This window comes from Myotis daubentonii, chromosome 5 (assembly GCF_963259705.1).
Source record: "Myotis daubentonii chromosome 5, mMyoDau2.1, whole genome shotgun sequence".
NCBI classification, from domain to species: Eukaryota; Metazoa; Chordata; class Mammalia; order Chiroptera; family Vespertilionidae; genus Myotis; species Myotis daubentonii.
This window is the reverse complement of record NC_081844.1, coordinates 108,129,277-108,151,658: the sequence shown is the minus strand read 5'-3', so window position 1 is coordinate 108,151,658 and position 22,382 is coordinate 108,129,277. Positions and strand designations below refer to the sequence as shown.

Sequence of the window (22,382 nt, the reverse complement as noted above, 5' to 3'; positions counted from 1 at the left end):
CCCGGGGATTTTTTAAATTTCAGCCCTTTCTTTCTGGGGGGCTTCTGGAGCTCGCGCCCCCGTGCCGGCCCGCGGTGAGAAGGCACCCCTGCCCCGCCTCTCGCGTGATGCGCGCCCGCCTGGGCCAATCAGAGCTCGCGGCGCCGCGCCCCACGCGCCGCCACCCCCCAGCTTAAGAAAGGGCGCGCGGGCCGGCCCAGCCAGAGCGCCGTGTGTGTGCGGCGGCCGTTCCGCGGACTCCGGCTCCGCTCCCCTTGGGCCCCGGCTCCGCTCCCCTTGGGCCCCGGCTCCGCTCCCCTTGGGCCCCGCTGCCCTCGGGCGCCGCGCCCGGCCTCCGCCCGCCCAGAAGGCGCCCCAGCCGCGCGCCCCGACGGCGCCGGCCCGCGGATGCCGGAGTGAGCGCGGCGACGGCGCGATGCTGGCGCTGCTGGCGGCCGGGGTGGCGCTCGCCGTGGCCGCCGCGGCGCAGGACGTCCCGGCGCCCGGCAGCCGCTTCGTGTGCACCGCGCTGCCCCCGGAGGCGGCGCGCGCCGGCTGCCCGCTGCCCGCGATGCCCGCGCCGGGCGGCGCGCTGAGCCCCGAGGAGGAGCTGCGCGCGGCGGTGCTGCAGCTGCGAGAGACCGTCGTGCAGCAGAAGGAGACGCTGGGCGCGCAGCGCGAGGCCATCCGCGAGCTCACGGCCAAGCTGGCGCGCTGCGAGGGGCTGGCGGGCGCCAAGGCGCCGGGCCGCGCGGCCACGGGCAAGGACACCATGGGCGACCTGCCGCGGGACCCCGGGCACCTGGTGGAGCAGCTCAGCCGCTCGCTGCAGACCCTCAAGGACCGTCTGGAGAGCCTCGAGGTAGCGGGGCGCTGGGGTCCTACGGGCGGGGGACGGCCGGGCAGAGGTGGGGCGCGCGGCTCTGCCCGCGAGGCCACGCGGGAACGGAATGAGCTGGGTTTGGGGGCGGGAGGTCTGGATCCTACTTGCGTGGCTCGCGCCCTCCACCCTGTAAGTCCCCCGCGCGCCGGGACTGCTCACTGGGCGGCCACTCACTTCACGAGGTTCGGGCGGGCCGACCCGGACGGCCTGCTCTCTTCTTGCGAGTCCCCCGGGTCCCCACGCGCTCCCGGAGGCTGTTGCGGGGGTGACCTGAGGTTGCTGCGTGAGGTCAGCGGCCCCTGGCCTCCCGCATGTCCGTTATTAAATCAGGTCGGGGTGGTCCGGAGCGGGCAGGGACCTGGGGGGCCTCGGCGGGACGCGAGCGCAGCGCGGGCTGGAGGGTCACGGGCCGCACCCCGCACCGGGACTCACCTTGGAGGAAGCCGGGTTAACTTCAGAGGCATCTGGCGGAGAGCCGCGCGGTCCTAAGGTGCCCTTCCCGCGTGCTTTGTGGGAAAGGACCTTCTCCCAGTCTCTCTCGGAAGGCGGATGCAGTTTGGAACTTTGAGAGAGAAACCTTCATTTCATTTCCATCTCTGCTACGAAGTGTGGACGTTTCTGTGCAACATGTTTACCAAAATCCTTCTTAGCAAAGCTGGGTTTCAATGACAAGCGGTGATTATTGCAACAGTAGTTGAGGATTACCTGGGGCAGGATGGTTACAGACGGTATTTCCAGCATCTGTCTGTCCCTTAATTCATTATGATGAACAACAGCTAACCTTTTCGGAGCCCTAAAGACGTGTAGACATAGTAACTAATTTTACCCCTTGCCACCACCCCGGGAGGCAGGTCCTAGTCACTGCATTCTGCAATTTGGAGCGTTTGGAGAGAGGGACACACAGTTTGGCTGGGACTGGCGGCTGGGCAGCGGCAGGCTGCCTCAGAGCTCTCATGGTGCTAAGGGAGTGACAGGAATAGGGAGGAGGAGGTAGAAGCAGCATCAGAAACCCGGAATTCAGGGTAGTCGTGTTTTAGATCTCCGTTTCCAGTGATGTCTCCACGCGCAGCATTTGGGCCACACTGGGGGCTGTTTCCATTTCTAGATGAAAGTGCATCAGCGTTGAGTACGGTTTGATGAACTCCTTAAAAAAAAAAAAAAAGACCCCGGCTGTGTTTGGGGTTTTGCTGGAAAATGATAGATGTGGGTTAACATTTTGTCTTTCTAGATAGAGGTGCCAAAACCGATTTTTTTGAGAGGGGAAAAATGAGATTCCTAAGTTTCAGATACTGCCGCAAAGTAATTGTCTGACTTTGAAATCCTTGCCATACAAAAAAAAAAAAAAAAAAAAAAAGCATCTGTGACCGCTCCCCTTTGTGTCAGCAGCTCCACTGGGGTGATGCTCCCGTTTTTTGGAAGCAGCTCCCCCTGTGGCGGGGCCGTCAGAGCCGCATGTCACAGTTTCTTTCTGACTGGCCTTTCATGCTTGTCCCTCCCCGCCCCCCCCCCCCCCCAGCACCAGCTCCGAGGGAACGTGTCTACCGCCGCGTTGCCCGGCGACTTCCGAGAGGTGCTCCAGCGGCGGCTGGGGGAGCTGGAGAGGCAGCTGCTGCGCAAGGTCGCGGAGCTGGAGGACGAGAAGTCCCTGCTGCACAACGAGACCTCGGCTCACCGGCAGAAGACCGAGAGCGCCCTGAACGCGCTGCTGCAGAGGGTGAGCGAGCTGGAGCGAGGTGGGTGCCAGTGCTGCCTCGCGTCTCTGTCGCCCGCCCGCTGCCTCCCCTCCTTCCAGACCCCTTGTCTTGATTCTCGGCTGCAGGGTCAGGGAAGCTGGGCTCAGAGCAAGGGAGGGCAGGCAGAGAGGGGCCAGCCCGGGGCGCTCTTGCCCATGTCCAGACAGGCCAGCTGGGTGAGCGAGTGGCTGCTCCCGGACCCCCACCTGCTGACTCTGTTCCCAGGTCGTTTGCCGAGATAGGCTCCGAGGCTGCTGTCAGTCATCCCTGAGCCCACCTGGCAGGTGCCAGAACCACCTGGCTCCTCACCGTGCGGGCAGCAGCCCGCCGGCCCTTCTCTCCTTGGTCTCAGGGCTGCTTAGCCTTGTCTGCACCTGCAGCCTCTGATGTGTGGGCCAGGCCCTTTAATGCCTCCACTGGTTGTAACCAAGCTTCTTCTGGACTTCCCAGCTGTGTGGTATAAACGGAAGGCACCCCCTCTGGTAGGATGGGCCCCCTCCCCTGCCTCTTGGCCCTCCAGCTCTAATTAAACCTGCCTGTCGTCACCAAGCTCACGGCAGTGCCAACAGGCAGCCTTATTAAGTCAGCAAGCCTGCCCACCTGCAAGGGCAGGAGCTACTTCTCTTTATTAGATAATCGCGCCTTTGTGAAGCGCATGGGCACTTGCAGATTACACACCCTCGGTGGCTGCGTAGAGTAGGAAGAGGGGCTGCTGCTCGCTCCGCCGTCACCCCTTAGCTGCGCCCTGAGCCGTGGTCAGCTGCTCACCCTGTGAAGCCGGGAGTTGGGGCTTCCTGGTTCTCTGAGTTTTGCTTCAGCCTCCTGTGGGGCCTTCCCGCCCGGCCTGGCCCCACGCTCTGCTCCCGCAGGTGACCGGGTCTTCTCGTCAGCCGTGGCCAGCAGCCCTGCAGCCTGGGGTGAGGGCGCCCTGCGGGGAGGTCGGGGTGGGTCAGGCAAGACGACACCATCAGCAGAGAGGAGTGAGACTGCACGTGGAGCCCAGATTCGAGTACTTCCACGCTGCCTGCTCCCAAGAGGTTGGGAGGGTGACACTGGGCCCTGCTGCTTCCCTTTCAGAAGCTCTTCCCTGGGTGGTGTGAACCCTGGCTCCAAAGAGCTTCCTCGTGTATGATGTACTGTGACAGAGAAGGCGTTTGGGGGATCACGGTGGAGAAAGGGGGTCACGGTGGAGAAGGGTTGATCGTTCTGGCTCCTGTTCTGCAGGAGTGAGGAAGGGGCTGAATTGGTTCTGGGTCCTGGGAGCCTGCGGGTCTCTGGCGGCGATGGGGACCCCCTGGCCCCGCGTGGTGCCTAATAAACACTTGTTGAAGGAGGGCATTTAGGCTCCTTCCCCGGCAGCATCTGGTCCCCAAATAAGAGGGGAGCTTCTGGCCTGACAGCTCACAGAATCGGGGTGGGGGGGTGCCCTGCAGATGTCTGAACCTGGTGACTGGAGGCAGGTCTTGCCTCCTGTGTGTTTACTTGTTGTTGTTAATTTTGAACTTAAATCAAGGCTGCACTGAAAATTGCTTAGACCCATTTAAGAGTACCAATCACTTTAAAGGATGTTGGAAGCATCGTTTACATGGGGACAGCCAGGAGGGTTCTCACCAGTCCCGGGTGGGTCCGGGAGGGTCAAGGCTCCGGCCAATGGGGAGGAAAGGGCGAATCCTGAGCCGCGCCACACCTTGAGCCAATCCATGTCAGGGATGTATGCAGAGGCCACAGTCACCTGACTCTGTTGCCCTGGCAGCAGCGTCTCGTTCCTGTGAGAAGTGACAAAGGCTTCCTGGCTTGACAGGCGTCTGTCGAGTGCCTGGGATCTGTCACATGCCCTGCCTCGTGCTCGTGACCCCGCCCTTGCTGAAGGAGCTGAGGGTCCAAGATGGCAAGGACATAATAAGACTTGACCGAGAAAAGGTTTTCTGGCTCAATTTAACCAGAAAACGAAGTCCAGCTTGTCTCTACCTGCTTCCTCCAGATTTGAAGAGCGAGGTCACTCTCGGTCACGGCTGGAGTTTCAGCACTTTGGACAGCGGCTGTCCTGTAGCAGATGCTCCATTGATGGAGGATGGGGGTTGAGGGTGGGGGGTGAGGGAGGGGGGTCCGGGTGAGTTGGGACTCCATCCTTGCTGGAGAAGGGGGCGGGTGGCTAATGTGCTGCTGGCTTCTCTTCCCCCCCAGGCAACAGTGCGTTCAAGTCGCCCGATGCATTCAAAGTGTCCCTCCCCCTCCGCACAAACTACCTGTACGGCAAGGTCAAGAAGACGCTGCCCGAACTGTACGCCTTCACCATCTGCCTGTGGCTGCGCTCCAGCGCCTCGCCCGGCATCGGCACCCCGTTCTCCTATGCGGTGCCTGGGCAGGCCAACGAGATTGTGCTGATCGAGTGGGGCAACAACCCCATCGAGCTGCTCATCAACGACAAGGTAAGGCCAGCGGAGGCCACCTTCCTCGTCACGGTGGCAACAGAGGTCGGGAAGTCGCAGGGGCTCCGGCAGCGGGCTGCGGGCTGTCCTCCTCCTGGTGGGGACCGCTCTGCCCTGACTCAGTCCTGCTCTGGACAGCTGACGAGTCGGGAGGGCAGGGTCCAGGCCAGAGGTCAGGGAGGCCCGGAATGAGTGGGACGCCTGCATGCCAGCCTGAATTGTCACGGGCCCTGAGGCCTGTCCATGAGGGTGTTTCCCAGGCTGCACTGCTTAGAGGAGGGTGTGTGTGTGTGAGTGTGTGAGTGTGTGTGTGTGTGTGTGAGTGTGTGTGAGTGTGTGTGTGAGTGTGTGTGTGAGTGTGTGTGTGTGCGTGTGTGTGTGTGAGTGTGTGTGTGTGAGAGTGTGAGTGTGTGAGTGTGTGTGTGTGTGTGTGAGAGAGAGTGTGAGTGTGTGTGTGAATGTGTGTGTGTGAGTGTGTGTGTGAGTGTGTGTGTGTGTGAGTGTGAATGTGTGTGTGTGAGTGTGAATGTGTGTGTGTGTGTGTGATGGTTCTCATGAGCATATCTTTTTGTTGGGGGGGGTGGTATTGAGATATAATTTACACGCAGTAACATTTACACTTTTTACTGAGTTGACCGGCTTTGACAAATGCAGTCAGTTGCACACCCATTACTGCAATTAGAACCTAAGGTGTCATCACCTCCCGGATTTCCTCATTTCCCTGGTGGTCAGCTCCTCTTTCTACCCCAGCCCATGGCCACCGCTGATCTGGTCCTCGTCCCTACGGTCTTGCCTTTCCCAGAGCACATGTCCCCTTTTAATAGACGGGCTGGCTTTCGGGAGTGTGGTCTCCCCAAGAGACAAGCTCTGGGCAACTGCGGGACCCTCCAGCAGCCCCACTCTGACATTCATTCTGAAGTCAGACCCCACGTGGCCAGAGATGCGTCCTCACAGCCCCCTTGCCGGAGCTGAGCATTGGGATGGCTGCCCGAGCCCGGAGTGGCTCCCCCCGGCCCCTCCCTCTGTCTGTGCTGAGCCACCTTGGGTGGAGCTTGCTTCAGTGGAAAACGTGGTGTAATCCACCTGCCCGGCTCCTCCCAGCAGTGGCTCTGCCTCTGAGCCCCTGGAGCCGGGAGCCAGGACTAAGTGTTTTAAATGACTCCTTGGACACCACCCTGAGGCCCAAGAGCCTTGTTTTCCTCTCAAGTTAGACACCCTGTAAATAGCCAGGTGCTGGGAGGGAGGGCCTGGGGTTGCTAGGACACCAGCTGTAACAACCAGCTGCTGGCAGAGGAGCAGGTCTGCAGAGCCCTCCCAGGGGGAGAGTGGGTGGATGCGGGGGGGGGGGGGCATGCCCCTCCCCCGCACTCACATGTAGTTGTGGGCCTTTGTCCTCTGCACGGCAGGGCACCCACACACAGTCCCGAGGGACGCTGGGACCTCGCCTGTGAGTTCAGGTGCCTGATCTGGCTCTTGTCCAGAGAAGTTTGCCCAGTGTGCCCTCGCTGCCCTGTGTCTTCTCCAGCCCCGGGGGTTCAAGGCCAGCGTGGGGCGCCGTCTGTCACATCTGCTTGTTCGGCTCAGTGTCCTGGCCCCTCCGCCAAGCCAGGACCAAGAGCGTCCAGCTGAAAGCAGGGCTGCCCTGGGGCCCGGGACTTGGGCCCTTTTCTCTTGAGTGTCTGCTGCCCACGGTGTTTCCAGCCCGAAGGTCTCTCGGAGGCGGGCGGGTCAGGCGTGTCACCCGCAGAGCAGAGCAGGGGAGACCAGGAGGGACCCCACGTGATGGGAACAGCAGTGGCCCCGTGGCCCCGTCCCCCCAGCTCGGTCGCCTGGGAGACGCTCAGGGCCTCACCGGCGCGCTGCCCCCGCAGGTTGCACAGCTGCCCCTGTTTGTCAGCGATGGCAAGTGGCACCACATCTGTGTCACCTGGACCACGCGGGACGGCATGTGGGAGGCCTTCCAGGACGGGGAGAAGCTCGGCACCGGGGAGAACCTGGCCCCCTGGCACCCCATCAAGCCGGGGGGCGTGCTGATCCTCGGGCAGGAGCAGGTGGGTGCAGGGACTGAAAGATGGGAGCGCGCAGGCCAGAGGAGCAGCACTAGGCCCGGCCTGCAGGCTGCCCCTCGCCCCGCCCAGCTGTCTGCCTGCTGGAGGGGCCCCCGGGGGCACAGCAGCTGCCTGGAGGGGCGAGCCCCCCCCCCCCCGGCTCTGCTCACACCGTCTTGTTGTCTGGGGAGTGGAGGGGGGACCAGGTTGGGGTGGTGGTTCAGACAGTTTCCAGAATGGAGTGCCCCGGGGTCACAGGTTGGCACCTGGTCTTGGGCCAATGAGCCGATGAGCCGTTGACTTCAAAGCTGAGCTGGAGGCTGATGGAGAGGGAGGGAGCAGGCGTCAAGGGCCCACGCCCTGCTCTCCTCCCTGTCACCTCTCCCTGGGGAGGGGCTGGAGCTGTGAGACCAGGTCTAGTCCTGGCTTTGGGACTTTGCCCAAGTGTCTCCCCATGTAAACTGGGTGGTGGAGTAAAGATACTTCCCCGGCCAGAGTTGGGAGTCAGGCAAATGCCCCAGTCCCCCCCCCCCCCCCCGCCCGCCCTCCCCACCAGCTCTGTCTCTCTACAAGCTGGCATCCTCTCCCCAAAGCCAACCCGCTCCCATGCCAGGGGGTTAGCCTTTGAGCAGCTCTGACGTGGTTCTGTCCCCTCCGCAGGACACCATCGGGGGCAGGTTTGACGCCACACAGGCGTTTGTGGGGGAGCTCAGCCAGTTCAACATCTGGGACCGCGTCCTTCGTGCCCAGGAAATAGTCAACATCGCCAACTGCTCCACCAACATGCCGGGCAACGTCATCCCCTGGGTGGACAACAACGTCGATGTGTTTGGAGGGGCCTCCAAGTGGCCGGCAGAGACCTGTGAGGAGCGCCTGCTGGACTTGTAGCCGCCTCTCCCGTCGGGGGGTGGGGCTCTGCTGACACCCTGGTTAAACTGTCTGCACCTCCTCCTGATCGAACGGCCTGGGGTCCCGGGGCCTGAGGCTCTGTGGCAGCACCCGTCTCCGGCTTAGCTGTTCCGTACCCAGATTTCGCTGTTTTGGGGGCAGGGCCAGAGTCCCTGGGGAAAGCCCTGAGCCTCCGGGGGGCCACGATCTGACTTCCTCCTCCGGGGGAGTATGGACCCTCAGGCGCTGTTCAGAACCCCTGTACATGCTAGTGCACCCCAGCCTGCCCCCCACTTCCTTGGTGTCTCATGTGCGCCTCCTGTCCGTCCCCTTCACAGGCCGTCCCGCTCAAGTGGCCGTGTCCTTGGTGTGTTGAGTACGTCCTGCTGCCCACGAGCACGTAGCAAGCAGCCCCCACCCCACCTCCCCCCGCAGTTGTCTAGGCCAGGCACCAGGAGGGCAGGCAGCCAGAGGTGCCCTGCCCCCTCAAGGTAGAGGGGGTGTCTATGGCTCCAGAGAAGGAGCTGGGAGGGGTGCTCAGAAGGGAGAAGGTCTGTGATGGTGGCAGCATCTCGTCCCCTCCGCAGCCTCTCCCTCAGATCAATGCTTTGTCACCGAGTCTGGCTTTCGAAGGCCTGCCGTCTCCACTGGTGCCAAAGGTCCCGCTGCAGTTTTTCCAACCCCTCGGCGTGCGCTGGGGAATTGATTCTTCCCAACGGAAGAGGCCGGCCATTAGCTGGCGCCCATGTGTGATGTCTCCCTCGCGGTGAGCGGTTGGCGAGTTTTAACCCACGTTGGTTCCTGTGAGCATCTGACCGTCTCCAGTGTTTCCCCCGGAACTTCTTCAGGAAGTGGGTGTCACCTGGCCGGTAATGTGCTTAGTGACGCCAGGCTGCCGAGTTGGTTGGACGGAGGGAGTAGTGGTTCCTTTAAAGACACAGCGATGGCCTGGGGAAGTTTATAAAGCTAAATATTATATATTTATTTTTCATACATGTCTGAAGTGCAGATCTGTGGAGATTCCATTTGTAGGACCGCGCTGACGTGCCCATCCTGACCTTGTGTGGATGTTCTCTGTGGCCAGCACACAGCGACCGTGGAGTTGTGATTAAAGTGCACGGGACGAGGCCTCGGCGTCGGCTTTCTTTGTGTCCGGGGTTGAGGGCAGGGAGGGATGAGGCTCTGCACCCCTCCCCCCAGGTAGCATGATGGCCACCCTGCTTAGCCTGGGCCTGGGGGCCGTGGGCACGCCTAGGACCGGCGTCTGGTGGACCCAGGGAGCTGAGGGTGCTTGCAGGAGGGTGTGGTGCCCTTCCCTCCTCAACCCCAGGCCTAGGCGGTGGACGCCCCGCCCCGCAGGCTCTGCCCAGCCTCCCTGTCCCCAGCCCAGCCCTGTCTTCCCAACCAGGAATCGAGTCCGGCTCCCCGCCCCTCGGCTCCCTGCCCCAGGCTGGACCCCTGTTCGGGCCGCTCTGTGTCTGCTCCGCCATCCATCTCCTTCCATCCTCCCAGCAGTCACCCCAGTTCCCAGGTGAACATGGGGAACAGTGAGGCAGGGCCGTGGGTATCGTGCGGCTTGATCAGGAGGCTGGTCAAGGCCAGGCTTGTGCATGTCTGGTTCCGTGACCTTGGCCTTGACAGGCGGCTGGCTTTCCATTGTTTTCTCAAGGAAGCGCAAGGCAAATTTACCAGGTGGTTCCACTTCTCTCTACAAAGCAGCCGCGCTCTCTGTAGTTGCCAGCGCAAATATTCACGGGCACCTCTGAAAGCCCTGTTCAAGCAGAAGTAAGACACTGAAGATTGCATCTCGTGGGGAGATTGACATTTCCTTGTCACTCATTATCCGACACAAGAGAACATGTCCCGGGGGAAAGCTGCACCAAGCCCTGGCTTTCTGTGGCTAAGGGGCGGGGGGTGGGGGGGGGCACGGAGAGGGTGCCAATCACACAGGGTCTGTATCGTGGCTTAACACTCAGGTCTGGCAAGAAATACATCTATTTTCTTCAAAGACTATTTATTGGGAGACATCACGTATACAACAGACTGGGTGTGACCCATAAACACAGTTTTAAAATAATCATCCATGAAGATTTGTGTAGCGACCACTCGGTTTTAGAAATATGTGTTCAGTGCCTGCTGTGTGCCAGGTTCTATTGTAGGTACTTTGTTGATATCAATGAACAAAAGAAAAGAAAGGTTCTGCCCTTGTGTATCAAATATTCCGGAGGTTGGCAATAACTACTAGACACATGAGTAAGAAAATTATATAGATTTGCTAGAAGTGGGTAAGGGCTGTGGGGAAGGACATGCAGGGCAGAACAAGGAGGAATAGACGTGTGGTTGTGGGGATGGGTTTGCAACTTAAAGGAGAGGCCTTATCGAGAGAATGACGCCTGAGCAGACTTGAAGGAGGTGAGAGAACGGGCCACTCGGACCTTTACTACATAATTAAACCACACGGGTTCTTCTGTGACTTGCTCTTTTCAACTCAACATTATGTTTCTGAGATTGCTCCAGGCTGATGTGCATAGCTGCGATTTATTAATTTTCATGCTATGTAGTCTTTTTAAATGCACATTTATCTAAACACATATTTACCTGCTGATAAGCTTTTGGATGGTGTATATCTACCAGTACAATCTGTAAGAATTTTCTCTACGGCCGGTGCCCGGGATGCAATGGCTGGGCTGACAGATATGAACATCTTCACATTTAACCAGGCTTTACGGGTTGAACTGCGGCTCTCCTCACAGATGTGGAAGCCCTCACCCCCAGCACCTGTGAATGTGAATTTATCTGGAAGTAGGGTCTTTGCAGATGACCAAGTTGAGATGAGGTCATGAAGTTGTGCCCTAGTCCAATATGACTGGTGTCCTTATAAAAAGAGGAAATCCGGACAGAGACAACCAAGGATGGAGGGAAGACAACGTGAAGACGCAGAGAATGCCACCGACAAGCCAAGGAACAACACCTGAGCTACCAGAAGCGAGGAGGGAGGCCCTGACCAGGTCCTTCCTTCCCTCCCAGCCCTCAGAAGGAATCCTGGCCTTGGGACCTGTGAACCAATAAATCCTTACTATTGAACCCCCCTGTCCCCCGTGGATGGCACTTTGTTGCAACAACCCTAGCAAACTAATACACCAACTTGTTTTCCTAAATGGTTGTATCTATTTGCGTTTCTACCAGCAACAGAGTCCCCATTGCTCCACATCCTCACCAGTGCTTAATGGATTCAGACTTGTAAATTTTTTTTGCTAATCTGGTGGGAATAACATAATATTTTATTTGCTTCTTGTTTGCGCTTCCCTGTTTGCTAAGGCAGCTGAGCATCTCTTCCTATGTTTATGCAAATCTGCATTTCTTCTTCCAAGAAATAACTGTTTACATACTTCACCCTTAGGTTATTTTTGCCTTTTTCTTCTTGACTAGTAGGACTTCTTTGGGTTCTAGAAACGTATTCTTTGACAGTTATATGTGTTGCAAATATTCCCTTCCAGGCCATGGCTTGTCTCCTTGCAGTCTTTGCTTCAAGTTTCTTGAAGCTACGCTGCTAGGTGCATAAACATTCAAGATTGTTACATCGTCTTGATGAACTGACACTTTTTTATGAAAAATCCTCTTTACCTTTGGTAATATTCTTTGCCCCGAAACCTACTTTGTCTGATATTAGTATGACCACTCCAGCTTTATTTTGATTAGTATTAGTCAGTTGGGTGTTGCTCTTTATGCAATCTGACTTTCACTTGGGGAATTTAGACCATTTACATTTATTGTGGCTGTTTTTACATTTGTTTTGCATTTGTCCCATCTCTTTTTGTTCTTTTTTTCCTCCTTTTGTCTTCTTTTGGGTTAACTGTTTTTGTATGATTTCATCTTTAAAAAATATATTTTATTGATTTTTTTACAGAGAGGAAAGGAGAGGGATAGAGAGCTAGAAACATCGATGAGAGAGAAACATCAACCAGCTGCCTCCTGCACACTCCCCACTGGGGATGTGCCCGCAACCAAGGCACATGCCCTTGATGGAAATCGAACCCGGGACCCTTCAGTCCGCAGGCCGACGCTCTATCCACTGAGCCAAACCGGCCAGGGCTGTATGATTTCATTTTTATCTCCCTTTTTTTGGCTTATTAACTGTAACTATTTTGTTAAATTAAACCATGAAAGGTTATACTATTTCACTAGGGGCAAGAGTCTTAGAACCCACTATGCTTCCACTCTTCCTTGATGTATTTTTGTCGTACATTTTACTTTTACACGTTATGAATACCACACTACATCATTATTTTTGTTTAAAATAGTGGAATGACTGAGCTGCCTGCCAGGAGCAAGACAATGGGCCTGACAAGTGAAGTGGGGGTGGCACATACTGAATGAGGCCCTTGCCTATTGTGAGCTGGCAGGGTGTGGCTGGGAGGACCCTGGAGACATGGCCACACCCCTGGCTGCAGGGAGCTGTCCCCCAGGACCAGGGCCAGCTCAGTTGCTATGGGCACAGCCTTCATTCACCCCAGGGCAGCAAGTCAGCTGGTTCCCAAGCTGCCCATTAGGAGCGGGGCCTCCGGAAGAGCAGAGGAGGCCAGTGTGGCCTGGACGAGTTGGTAAGCAGAAGGCTCACCATGCCCTGGACAGGCAGGCAGGTCTGTGCTGTGCGTGGGGAGCTCCGGTATCCCCTCCCCTGAGGCAGCAGAGTCCTAGCTGCCGTCAGGCCCTGGGAGAGGAGCCTCCACGCGGGAACCTCTCCTCACAGCCCCCTCCTGTTCTATTTCAGGAGTTTCCATTGCAAGAAATAGGAAAACAGAATAAATAAATATATGTGTGCTCCCAGCAGAGAGAGGCGGTCGAGTGGAGACTGCTGAGAGGAGACTTTCAGAATAGCGTCCCCTGAGAACGTCAGACTCACTCCCAGACGGGGGAGGACAGGCGGATGCTGAGACCACCCCCTGTTTACGTGCGGGGAAACGGAGGCCCCAGAGTTCTAATAAAGCCAAGACTCAACCCCAGGCTTCTGAGCAGTATGCTCTTCATGAGTGCCCTGCACCCCCTATTCTCTTAATAGTGGGATGTAATCGTTTTTATTCCCTGGCATGTCATTCAAAAATAAATGCGGCTTTTGGCCTATTTACAAATCAAGGTGTGTACATGGACCGATTAACCTGGAACCCGGGGGGGATGGGAAAGGCCAGCAGGGAGAGCCCAGGGCACCGGCCTCAGGCTCCTGCAGGAACCACAGGCTCTGCTTCCCCCGCTGCTCTCTGCTGGGACACACTTGGCAGACACGGTCCACGTGCCTGGCACACCCGGCCCTGACCCAGATTGTGGCTAAGCCCTGAGCATGTCCACAGGGAGGCACAGCGGGGCCATGATTCACAACCGCTCAACTGCTGACAGCTGGTCAGGGAGGCCTGGTGGCCTGAGGTGACAGCTGACTGGGTCTGGGCCCAGCTGCACTTGCTGTGTGTCCTTAAACAAGTCGCCACCCTCGCTGGGCCATCTGGAGTGGCCTGGAGTTTTTGACATCCCCCGTCCTGAAATCCAGCCAGGGGTCTTTAGAACAGTTTCTCACGAGGACGCGCCAGGGGGCTGGAATTCACTTAAGCCAGGTGTTGGCAAACTCGTTAGTCAACAGAGCCAAATATCAACAGTACAACGACTGACATTTCTTTCGAGAGCCAAATTTTTTAAACTTAAACTATATAGGTAGGTACACTGTTATTAACTTACCTATATAGTTTAAGTACTGTTGATATTTGGCGCCTCCCCCGCGCTGCTGCCCGCCTGCACCGCGTCTCCTGTCGCCCGACCAACCGACACCCCCACTTCTTCTAACGCCACTTCTTCAAAATAGACTCGCCCAGGCTGAAAACCGACTTCTGCGCTTGGGCCACGAAGTTTCAATCGCACTGTACGTGTGCACCCGCACGTGGTATTTTGTGGAAGAGCCACACTCTGGGGGCCAAAGAGCCACATGTGGCTCGCGAGCTGCAGTTTGCCAACTATTGATTGAAGCAACATGACAGCTCAGAAAAGGCAGGCAGGCATGTCGTTCCCATTTCACAGATGGGGAAACTGAGGCTCATGGAAAAGAAGGGACTTACGAGTGCAGAGGAGGCTCACTCAGGACCTGGCCTGGCCATGCTGCCCTGAGGGCACACTTCACACAGAGACCCAGGGAAATGGAGTCTGAGGTGGGGCACGTGCCCTGCTCACAGGCTGGGGAGAGGAGTTACTACTCCTCTGGGGCATCTGAGTGGGAACCTGGGGGCAGCCATCTGCAGGTGCCCAGGGCAGAGCCTGGTTCCCATACCCTCGGGGCCCCCCCCTCCCTCCCCGGTTCTTTCTCTCTCCTCCAACAAATATTTGCTGTTACTGGGTGAGCTGCTGCCATGGTTACAGGCATCCCAGAAGCAGAGGGTCCAAGTTGGACTTCAAATCTCTTTAAAATTCAAGGCCCAGAGTCAACAGCTGCTTCTTGGAACAGGTCTGCGGGTGGCTGTGGCCCTGCTCTAGGCTTCCAGCCCTTTGCCTGCTGAGAGTTGGCGAAGCTGGAGGAGGGCTTCAGGGTGTCCCAGGCCCCACAGCCCTGGGTGGGGAAGAAGAGCCAAGCAGGCCCCCTGGGGAGAACACCCCAAGGCTCAGTCCTTCTCTGAAGAGGTACCTCCTCCAGTCAGCAGGGGCCGGCTTCCAGGGAGCCCAGGGGACCGCGCGCTGGTCGGGCAGGCTCCTTCCCCGGGGTGGGACCCTGGGCAAGCCATGCCTCTCTGAGCTCAGTTTGCTCATCCCGCAAAGAAGGGCCAGTAGCCCTCCGGGGCTTGACCTGAGGAGTCAAGCCCTCAGCCGAGGACACGGGGTCCAGGTGGGAAAGTGTGGCTGTAGGTGGACGGAAAGAGCAGGGGTCTGGTTAGGACAGACGCAAACGCCCAAGTTCCATTTCTCTGCCCAGCTCCTCGGGAGGACTTGGGGCCGGTGACGTCCCGTGCCCGCGCTGCGGCCTCCTGCCCGTGTAACGTAAGGACGGTGACCCGCAGGTGGGGCGGTTCCAGGCCTGAAGGGGCTGAGATGAGCGCAGGGTCACCTGCTGCTGCGGAACAAATCACTGTACAACGTGGTGGCTGAAGACAGCGACGCCATCCCCAGCTCCTGTGGGCGGGGCATCCAGGTGTGGCTTGGCTGGGTCTTCCACGCGGCCAGGATGAAGATGCTGGCGGGGTGAGGTCTCCGGAGGCTGGCTGGTTGGAGGGGCCGCTTCCGAGGCCGCCTTCCCCGTGGCTGTTGGCAGGAGGCCTCGGTTCCTCCCCAGGTGGCCTCTCCAGGGAGCAGCTCAGGAGGCAGGCAGCTGGCTTCCCAAAGTGAGCGTCTCAGAGCTCACGGTCATCTTTGTAAGCTAATCTCCGAGGGGACATGCCATCCCCTCTGTTGTCTCCCAAGGCCATACAGACAAACCTGGTGCATAGGAGGGGGTCCCCAAGGGCCACCCTGGAGACGGGCTACCTCCCGAGGAAGCGGCACACCCAGTGCGGCACATGATGACTCCCAGTGTGCGGAGGCGACAACGGTCATTGTGCAGAACACAACCCCAGAGCCTGGAATGACTCCGGCGGGAGAAGGGAATGAGGGAAAAAGACCGGGCCCGGCACTGGGGCTCCAGGCCCCACGGAGGCACTCTCCCACGTAAAGAGACATGGCGACCAGACAAGTGCCAGGAGGAGAAGGGGCGGGAGAGGACCCAGCAAGGAGAGCCGGACAGGAGGCAGGCGCCAGGTAGAGGGGGCAGGTCACAGCCGGAAGCCAGGTGGACCCTCCAGCCTGCCTTCCCTGGAATCCCAGAGGCGCCCCTGGGAGCAGGGAGGCCGTCTGGGGCGGAGTGGACACGGGACCTCTTGGCCTTGGAGCCTCTCTCTGAAGCTGCCCGTCGCCCTGCACAGCTCTGCTGGCTCCCTCACTGCTTCTTTCTTTCTTAATATATTTTTGATGTCAGAGAGGAAGGGAGAGGGAGAGATAGAAACATCAATAATGAGAGAGAATCATCGATCGGCTGCCTCCTGCACACCCCCTACTGGGGATGTGCCTGCAACCCCAGCACGTGCCCTTGACCAGAATCGAACCTGGGACCCTTCAGTCCGCAGGCTGATGCTCTATCCACTGAGCCACACTGGCCAGGGCCCGCACAGCTTCTTTCTGGTTTGACTGCGTCCTGAGCCTCAGGCAGCAGCCACCTCCGCTGTGGATTCCCCAGCTCCTCCGTACTTTCCTGTGTACGCGCTTCACTCACCCTCCTTGGAGCCCAGAAATGAATTCAATAATCAGAGGCAAAGAGCCTGGAATGAGATCCTCTCGTGTGCAACTCCCTCCAGTCCCACCCGGGAGTCTGCGCAAGTGCCACAGCGGCCAGAGGGGCCCTCCTGGACCCGTGTGCAGGCCCCTCCTTCTTCCCTCCCCCTCCCCTGCCTCACTTCTCCACCCCAGAGTGCTCTCCGCCATCACGCCTGTCCCTCAATTGCTTGTTCATTGTCTGTCTCCCGTGGGGCTGAAAGCTGCTGGAGTCTGCAAGCCCCGAGCCCAGCCCCGAGCCCAGCCCCGCAGCAGCCCCTGATGGGTTCCCACAGGAGCATCTATAGAGAAATCGAATGAGGGAGAAGGAGAGAGACTGACACTCAGAGGCTGGGGAGCACCTGCCGGCCTGACGAGACCCAGACAAAGCCGTGGGGCCAGCCCAGCCCCTACGGAGACCGGGACCCGTCAGCTTTCCCAGGGCAGCGGCAGGCCCGTGGCCCCATTGCCATCTCCACTCGCCTGGATCACTCTAGATTCATAACCAAACTCCGACAAATGGCAGGGGAACTGAATATTAAATTCCAATTAGCTGGAAGCAAAGGAAAAAAAAGACACACCACCCAACTGGAATGTAAATCGTGTTTTCTGCATTGACATGGAAATTTAACATCTTTTCTCTGAGCCCTGGCTGTTTCCAGGCGATTCCACTGGGTGGATGTGGGCGATCAATTGTAAACTGGGCGGGTTGGGGGGGGGAGGGGGACTTGACTCAGCAGGAAGGATGAAGGGGGTCTGGTGTACCCGCCTGCTAAGGTGGGTGCGGGCCCAGCGGAAGGATTATGAACCACCTGCAGTGCGCTAGCCTTCAGGGAGGTTCCCACGATGCCAAGATGCCGGGCAGGCGGCTGTTGCCCCATAGTAACGCCCTCTCTTTCCATCTCTCTGCTCTGCCATCCTCAGGCCCAGCTCCCTCCCCCTGCTCCCCCTGCTCCAGGAAGTGTCCCTACCACACCTGACATCTCCCCTGCCTTTGAATTGCAGTTAATGGATTGTGTGCTGGCTACTGGGGTCTCCAGCTTTCTTAACACCCCCTCCCTTCTCCACTGTGTCTGGGTGGGGACACTGAACCCACACCCATCTCTGGGGTGGGCCCTGGCTGTTCTAAACCCATTTAGGGTAACCCCACTGTTATGGGCTGAATTATGTTCCCCAAATTCCTATGACGAAGCCCTGACCCCCGGTACTTAGACCGTGACTTTATGTGGAGAGAGGGCCCTTAAAGAACTAAGTTAAAATGAGGCTGTGAGATGAGCCCTAACCCAAGAGGGTGGTGATCAGGACAGACGCACAGAAGGTCGACCACGAGAGGACACAGGGAGAGGACGGCGGCTACAAGCCAAGGGGAGAGGCCGCAGGGAAACCAGCCCTGCTGACACCTTCCTCTTGGGCTTGCAGCCTCCGGATGACAGAACATACGTTTCCGCTGTTGAAGCCACTCAGTCCGTGGCCTTTGCCGAGGCAGCCCGAGCAGAGCTGTGCACCCACACGGGCTAACTCCGGCCTCAGAGACTGGCTCCAGAAGGAGCATGGGACCCCCTCCTGGCTGAGGGGAGATGTGCAGGGGACCCACAAAAACACTCCCTGGCCCTTTTGAGAGTGAAGAGTTCTTCTGGGCCGGGTGGCAAGCTGGAGGGGCGGAGGGGAACAGGCCCCCCCCCCCCCCCCCCCGCTGGTGGAACCAGCCACAGGCAGCTGCTGACCGGGCCCTGGGAGACAGCCCTGAACTCACCTGTGGGAGCCACTTGGCATTGAGTGCTGATCTCCTGCAGCATGGAGCATCCTGGTGGGGCCCGGCCCTATCCCAGTCCAGCACACAGCACAGCCATGCAGTATCTATCATCTGTCTATCATCATCTATCATCTATCTATCTATCTATCTATCTATCTATGTATCATTATCTACTTATATATCATCTATCTGTAATATACAGGGGTGGGCAAAAGTAGGTTTACAGTTATAATACAAACAATAAATAATAATACAAGAATAAACTCTGTGCTTTGCAGACTCACAGCTGTAGACCCACCTTGGCCCACCCCTGTATGTAGTAAAATGTATAGATTGTCAGGTGGTAGCTGTACTGGTCAGAGTTCCCCAGGGAAACGGGCCTAACGGGATGTCTACAGGCTGAGGGACCAGCGGGGGCCGAGTTCCTGGGGGGAGAGGTTCTCGGAGGAGGAGGGCCCCGTGTGGCAGGAGGGGGAGGTGCCTGGACATGGGGCAGGAGAGGCCTCGGCGCCCCAGGGAGGAAGAGCCGAGCATCAGAGGACGGAGCTGATAGAAGGAACCCCCGTGGGTTCGGCCGCTGGTGGGCCTGGTTGTCTGTGAGACTCTTCACGTGGCCAGGCTGGGGGCTCCGGGGGTGCAGTCCAGCCTCTGGCACCTGGGGACACATCCCCTACGCTACGCTTGATGGATAAAATACAGGATGCCAGTAAAGTCTGAATGTCCCATAAACAACAAACGGTGTTTGCATGGGGTGTACTTATACTTATCTGCTGCATATCTGAGTTCGGCTTTAACAGGGCACCTCGGTTTTTATTTGCTCAATCTGGCAGCCCTGTCCACCCCTCAGCTGGCTGCTCGCACCTCGGATTCACCGCCAGGCCCAGGGCGGTCCACGCAGAGGCCGGCCCTCTGCCTTGGCGAGATCCACGCCGCGTCATCCCCGGCCCCCTCCGCCTCTCTCCACCCCCACAACTTGGTTCCGCGTCGGCCATGTGCTGAACGCTGTTCCTCACACCTAATCCCCACGTAGGAGCAATCAATAGCAATTTTAGGGAGAAAATACAATTTTCATGTGAAAGATGGAGCGGATTCAGAGTTCATCAGGCACGTTAATCAGATTGTGCGGCCGAGCCTGGCTGCTCCTTGGAGCCTCTGGCCCGGGACGGAGGCTGGCGGTGGGCAGTGCTCGGGAGCGGGGTACGGGTGGCCCCCGCGAGTCAGAAGGCTGAGGGGAGGGCTGAGGGGCCAGGCGGGTGACAGGGCAGGAGGGCCTGAGCTCTGGGAATATGTCACCCGAGCCCCGGGCGGGGCGCTTCAGTCCAGACGCCCCCCACCTGCTCTCCTCCGTCTTCTTTCTGGAGCTGCAGACACTTAAGAAGGAGGAACCGAGGGCTGCCATGGGCTGCAGGGCGTCTGCCCTCCTGTCCAGTTTCTAGGGCTCCTGCTCTGTGCCAGCTCCCTGCCAGGCAGCGGGCCAGCTGGACCCGTCCTGCCCTCTGGGCTGGTCTCCCAGGTGGGAGGGACTTGCAGAATGACCACCTTCCTGGGCTGCAGGACACTCACTAGGCCGCCCCCCACCCCCACCCCCCTTCCCTGGCGGGGCTGGCCTGGGGGAAGCCGGCATGCTTGTCCTACTCACTACTCGATATGGGACCTTGGGGGGAGCTCCCTGTTGGTGACAAGTGTCCCCTGCTGCTCCACCAGGCTCCGCTGGGCTTGGCTGCAGCCTGCACTTGGGGCAGGGGGTGCGGGGGGGGGTGCGGGAGGAGCCTGTACAAGCCCTGCTGGAGGCTGGAGTCTCACGTGGTCCCTTTCAGCTTCCGGCCCTGACACCTGTCCTAGGTGGGGTGGGAGCGGGAGGTGGGAGATGAGGAAGCGCATCCCTTCCTCATCATTCGTGGTCCCACAGGGAAAAGGCCCACTGGCCTGGCAGTCTTTTTTCCAACTTTTAAAAATTGTGGAAAAATACACATAACACAAAATTTCCCATCCTGCCTGGCCAGTGTGGCTCAGTGGTTGAGCATCGACCTCTGAACCAGGAGGTCACGTTGGATTCCCTGTCAGGGCATATGCCCGGGTTGCAGGCTCAATCCCCAATGGGGGGTGCACAGGAGGCAGCAGATCCATGATTCTCTCTCATCATTGATGTTTCTATCTCTCTCTCCCTCTCCCTTCCTCCCTGAAATCAATAAAAATATACGTTAAAAAAATTTACCATCCTAACCCCCTCCCCGCCCAGCACACGTTCTCCGCTGATGAACTTGGCCGACATGCTCTCAGCTGCCCCGGGTCAGAGGCCGGGAAGGGTTAACGGGAGAAGTGCAGGGAATCAGAGTCAGAGAGGGACTTTTTCAAAGACTCGATAAATAAATCACCGCTCATGCTTAATTCAAACCCCCGCTGCTACCGAGCACACAGGGAAGAAGCGCTCTTTCAATTAAAACAGTTCCGAGGGGCTCCTCCAGCTCCCGGGGGGCCTTCAGCTCCCCCCTGGCGGGGGGCCCTGCGGGGAAGGCCGGCGATCCCCCAGCTCCCCGGACACACACACGCTTAGACTGGAACGCAGACTCCTCCCCGGGTCACCCAGTCACCCTCCTCCCGTCTCGCCGTCCCAGTCATCGCTCTCTCTTGAAACCCAGGTTTCTCTTCCCCACGCTCTTGCTGGGACGGAAAGGTTTTATGGGTGCTACTCGTTTCCTGGTGGCCTGCGCCCCCCGCCCCGTTTGAATGTCATCTCCATGGGGCTGGGCTCATCTTGTTCCCTCTGAATCCACAGCCTCTTAACCCGGGACAGTGCTTAGCACAGAGCAGGTGCTCAATAAATTGTTTTTTGTGCCTTTTCCCCCAACACCCCAGCCCCTCGGGTCTCACACGGGGGCAGCAGGCCCAGCGCCCCCCACGCTGTTGTTGTCTGAGCTCAGAGTTTCTGAGGGACAGCGGGAAGGTGAGGGGAGCGTGGGGACCAGGTGTGCAGGGGCCGGAGCCCCGCCGAGCGCTTTACATGGACGGACTGTGTCAACCTCGCCAGGGCCCATTTTTCAGGTGCACAAACCAAGGCGCATGGAGATAAAGTCGCTTTTGCCGGGTGGCACCATCAGTAAGTGTAGTGGAGGCTCCTGGATCCGCCCCCCTGCTCCCCCTTCCCCCGGGAGGAGAGAGCTTTCATGGCCGCCGGGCGCTGAGGAGGATGAGTTCCCGCTCACCTCAGGGCCCGGCGTCCTGGCACCGCGTGGCCAGTGATGAAAGGACGAGCAGCGAGCCTCCTTGCAGGCTGAGATGAAAACAAGCACCCGATCGATGCTCGGGACTGGAAACCTGTCCTTCGCATTTGCTGCAAACACACTCCGGGCCCAGCACAGCACATGCTTCCGGGAGCGGCCTGGCCTGGGGCCGGCGTGCGGCCTCCTGCAGGTGACTCCTCTCAGCAGCCCTGCGCAGCTGACAGTCAGTCTCCATTTCACCACGAGGAAACGGAGGCCCCGAAGGTCCAGTCACCCCTCTAGCTTGTTACTCACCATTCCCAGGAGGAGGGGGCGCATCATGCCCCGCAGGGCCACACGGGCAGCACCAGGGCCCGTCAGGAAGGAGAGGGAGAGGGAGACGTGGACCAGAGCCTTTATGGCGGTTCCCGCAGAAAGGCAGGCTGGGCCTGGCTGGCTTGGGTGATCTGGATCGTTTTAGAGACTCCACGGGTTTGGCCCTTGGCTGGGTGATGTGGGCAGGGGGAGAGTGGCCAAGTGGGGAGGGGCTGGGGTGCGGCCTCTGGATGAGTTGGTTTGCATAGGAAAGACACCCCAGCAGAGTCCTCCTTGGTCTCTAAGGGTTGGCCAGCGGTGGGAGGACAGTCTCTCAGGGTCAGCCATGCTCCAGACCTCCAAACGTCAGAAACACAAGGTCACCCAAGGTCGCTCAGAACAGGACTTGAGACCTGGTCAGCGCACTTCAGAGCCCTTAGCCGCTCTACAGTGAGATTTCCTCTCGGCAGCAACATCCTTGTGAATGCCACACAGAGAACTCAGTGGGATGGGGCAGGGTGAGGGGTGGAGGTGGGAGGGGGCAGGGTGAGGGCTGCAGGTGGGAGGGGCAGGGTGAGGGCTGGAGGTGGGAGGGGGCAGGGTGAGGGCTGCAGGTTGCAGAGGCAGGGTGAGGGCTGGAGGTGGGAGGTGGCAGGGTGAGGGGTGCAGGTGGGAGGGGCAGGGTGAGAGGTGCAGGTGGGAGGGGCAGGGTGAGGGCTGCAGGTGGGAGGGGCAGGGTGAGGGGTGCAGGTGGGAGGGGCAGGGTGAGGGCTGGAGGTGGGAGGGGGCAGGGTGAGGGCTGCAGGTGGGAGAGGCAGGGTGAGGGCTGCAGGTGGGAGAGGCA

General features: G+C 58.9%; 1 protein-coding gene across 1 annotated transcript; it reads left to right on the top strand.

Annotated features, from left to right (window-relative positions):
- Positions 1 to 284: 284 nt before the first annotated feature.
- On the top strand, positions 285 to 9,088 carry NPTX2 (neuronal pentraxin 2). Its single transcript, XM_059699246.1, has 5 exons — positions 285 to 841; positions 2,379 to 2,595; positions 4,780 to 5,024; positions 6,896 to 7,075; positions 7,733 to 9,088. Exons 1-5 carry the CDS (start codon positions 416 to 418, stop codon positions 7,958 to 7,960), a joined length of 1,296 nt encoding a protein of 431 aa, XP_059555229.1. The 5' UTR covers positions 285 to 415; the 3' UTR covers positions 7,961 to 9,088.
- The last annotated feature ends 13,294 nt before the right edge of the window (positions 9,089 to 22,382 follow it).

Coding starts and splice junctions, on each gene's coding strand:
- NPTX2 (XM_059699246.1), top strand. CDS start 416: ATGCTGGCGCTGCTGGCGGCCGGGGTGGCGCTCGCCGTGGCCGCCGCG. Junction 5,025..6,895: donor AGCTGCTCATCAACGACAAG/GTAAGGCCAGCG, acceptor CTGCCCCCGCAG/GTTGCACAGCTGCCCCTGTT. Junction 7,076..7,732: donor TGATCCTCGGGCAGGAGCAG/GTGGGTGCAGGG, acceptor TCCCCTCCGCAG/GACACCATCGGGGGCAGGTT.